The 1,969-nt window shown below is 57.9% G+C and overlaps 1 protein-coding gene across 1 annotated transcript in view; it reads left to right on the top strand.

Annotated features, from left to right (window-relative positions):
• Window positions 1-1,969, top strand: part of LOC105512038 (tyrosine-protein phosphatase non-receptor type 18-like) — a 17,459-nt gene that overhangs the window by 14,059 nt on the left and 1,431 nt on the right. The window contains exons 8-12 of the mRNA XM_011942293.1: window positions 151-264; window positions 346-423; window positions 513-602; window positions 837-928; window positions 1,877-1,965. Coding sequence (XP_011797683.1) covers window positions 151-264; window positions 346-423; window positions 513-602; window positions 837-928; window positions 1,877-1,965 — 463 coding nt within the window. The remainder of the gene's footprint in view (window positions 1-150; window positions 265-345; window positions 424-512; window positions 603-836; window positions 929-1,876; window positions 1,966-1,969) is intronic.

The raw sequence follows: 1,969 nt of genomic DNA, 5'->3' as shown, positions 1-1,969 counted from the left end.
GAATAAGCACACAGCTGCTGCTCAACAAAATGTAAGTGATTAAAAAGGTTCTCCTTGCTCAGATATAATCTGGAGATTCTGGGAATCAAGAGGCTCCGCAAGGGATCCATTAGGACCCTCACCCCCATCCCCAAATGCCCTGTCTAAAAGGGGTTGTGGTCAGGACCTGACCAGGCACGCTCTGATTCTCTTGTCAGTGCGGGCTGTGGGCGAACAGGTGTCCTGTGCACCGTGGATTATGTGAGGCAGCTGCTCCTGACCCAGGTACGATGCAGGCATCCTGTGTGTGCAGTGTGCTGCCCATGACCTCGTGTCCTGCTCAAGTGCCTTGTCTGTCTGCCCCAGATGATCCCACCTGACTTCAGCCTCTTTGATGTGGTCCTTGAGATGAGGAAGCAGCGGCCTGCGGCCGTGCAGACAGAGGTGAACGCTGGGTCTCCTAATCTTCAGGGACGGTGGCCTGCTGCTGTCATTCCCTGCCTTCCCTTCCTGATGGTCCCTCACCCCAACAGGAGCAGTACAGGTTCCTGTACCACACAGTGGCCCAGATGTTCTGCTCCACGCTCCAGAATGCCAGCCTCCACTATCAGAACATCAAAGAGGTACAGAGGCCCCTTTCCCACTCTCCTGTCCACCATCAGCACCCTCAGAGACCAGGACCCCAAGCAGGGTCCAGCCCCCGGGACTCCTGGGAGCAGGCACTGACTATGACATCCACCTGTGCCCTCCTCCGGGCATCCTTATCAGGCTCTCCCGTCTTAAACTTTCTCCCAGAGCCCCGTGAGAGGCCTGGCCAGCTTCCTCCCTCAGGAGCCTCCCCTCCTGTTTTTCCTCAGAATTGTGCCCCACTCCACCACGACGATGCCCTGTTCCTCCGGACTCCCCAGGCACTTCTCGCCATGCCCCGCCCACCAGGAGGGGTCCTCAGGTACCCGGCTCGATTCCCACATTCTTCCCTGCCCAATTTCTCAGGCTAACCCCTTCCTCATCCTTGGAACACCAGTCCGTTCCTTGTTCACTTCGCCAAGTGCTCTCTGGCCCATTCTTTAAATTGAGCCCTGGGAACCCACTCCAGGATGATTCATTCATCACAGTGGTCCCCTTGCCTCTGCCTCTAAGGCTTGCCCTGCCTTCTGAGTTAGGCCTTTCCTGGATCCTCCAATCAAACCTTAATTCAGGTAGTTTACGCCTGTAATCCCAGCACTCAGGGAGGCCAAGGAGGGTGTATCACTTGAGGCCAGTTGGAGACCAGCCTGGTTAACATGGTGAAACCCTGTCTGTACTAAAAACACAAAAATTAGCCAGGCGTGCTGGCGGGAGGGAGCCTATAGTCCCAGCTACTTCGGAGGCTGAGGCAGGAAAGTCCCAGAAGGTGGAGGTTGCAGTAAACGGAGATTGCACCACAGCAGTCCAGCCTGAGCGACGGAGCTAGATCCTGTCTCAAAAAGCAACAAAAAACAATTCAGCAAATAATTCTAGGATGCCGCCCTCTTGTCAGGCTGCACGTTGAGTGCTGCGGGTATGGGATTGAGCCGCCTTCGCAGTGGAGACTTAAGGCTCTTGTCCTCGCGGCCATCCTTTCCTGTCCTCTGTGCCACTTCCGCATTCTTGTTTTCAGTAGACACACAGAAATGCCACCCCTCAAACCAACACTGCTCCAATTACCTTTCAGGCCGACCCCGTTCCTCCTTCATCCACCTAACGTGCAGGGCGCTAGGGACACAGAAGCGAGGCCCGCACCCAGGGAGCCCTCCCTCCCGTCTAGCGCACCGCCTCGACGGGAAGGAAGCCCGTGGTTTGCGCACTGAGCAGCCTCCCCACTCCCGCCCTGCCCAGCGCCGCCGTTTCACTTCCTCCCGGCCCTCCCTGCCTGCAGGAGCATCTCGGTGCCCGGGTCCCCGGGCCACGCCATGGCTGATACCTACGCGGTGGTGCAGAAGCGCGGGGCTCCAGCGGGCGCCGGGCCGGG

The sequence above is a fragment of the Colobus angolensis genome, unplaced genomic scaffold (assembly GCF_000951035.1).
Source record: "Colobus angolensis palliatus isolate OR3802 unplaced genomic scaffold, Cang.pa_1.0 Scaffold209, whole genome shotgun sequence".
NCBI classification, from domain to species: Eukaryota; Metazoa; Chordata; class Mammalia; order Primates; family Cercopithecidae; genus Colobus; species Colobus angolensis.
This window is presented reverse-complemented; position numbering and strand designations above follow the sequence as displayed.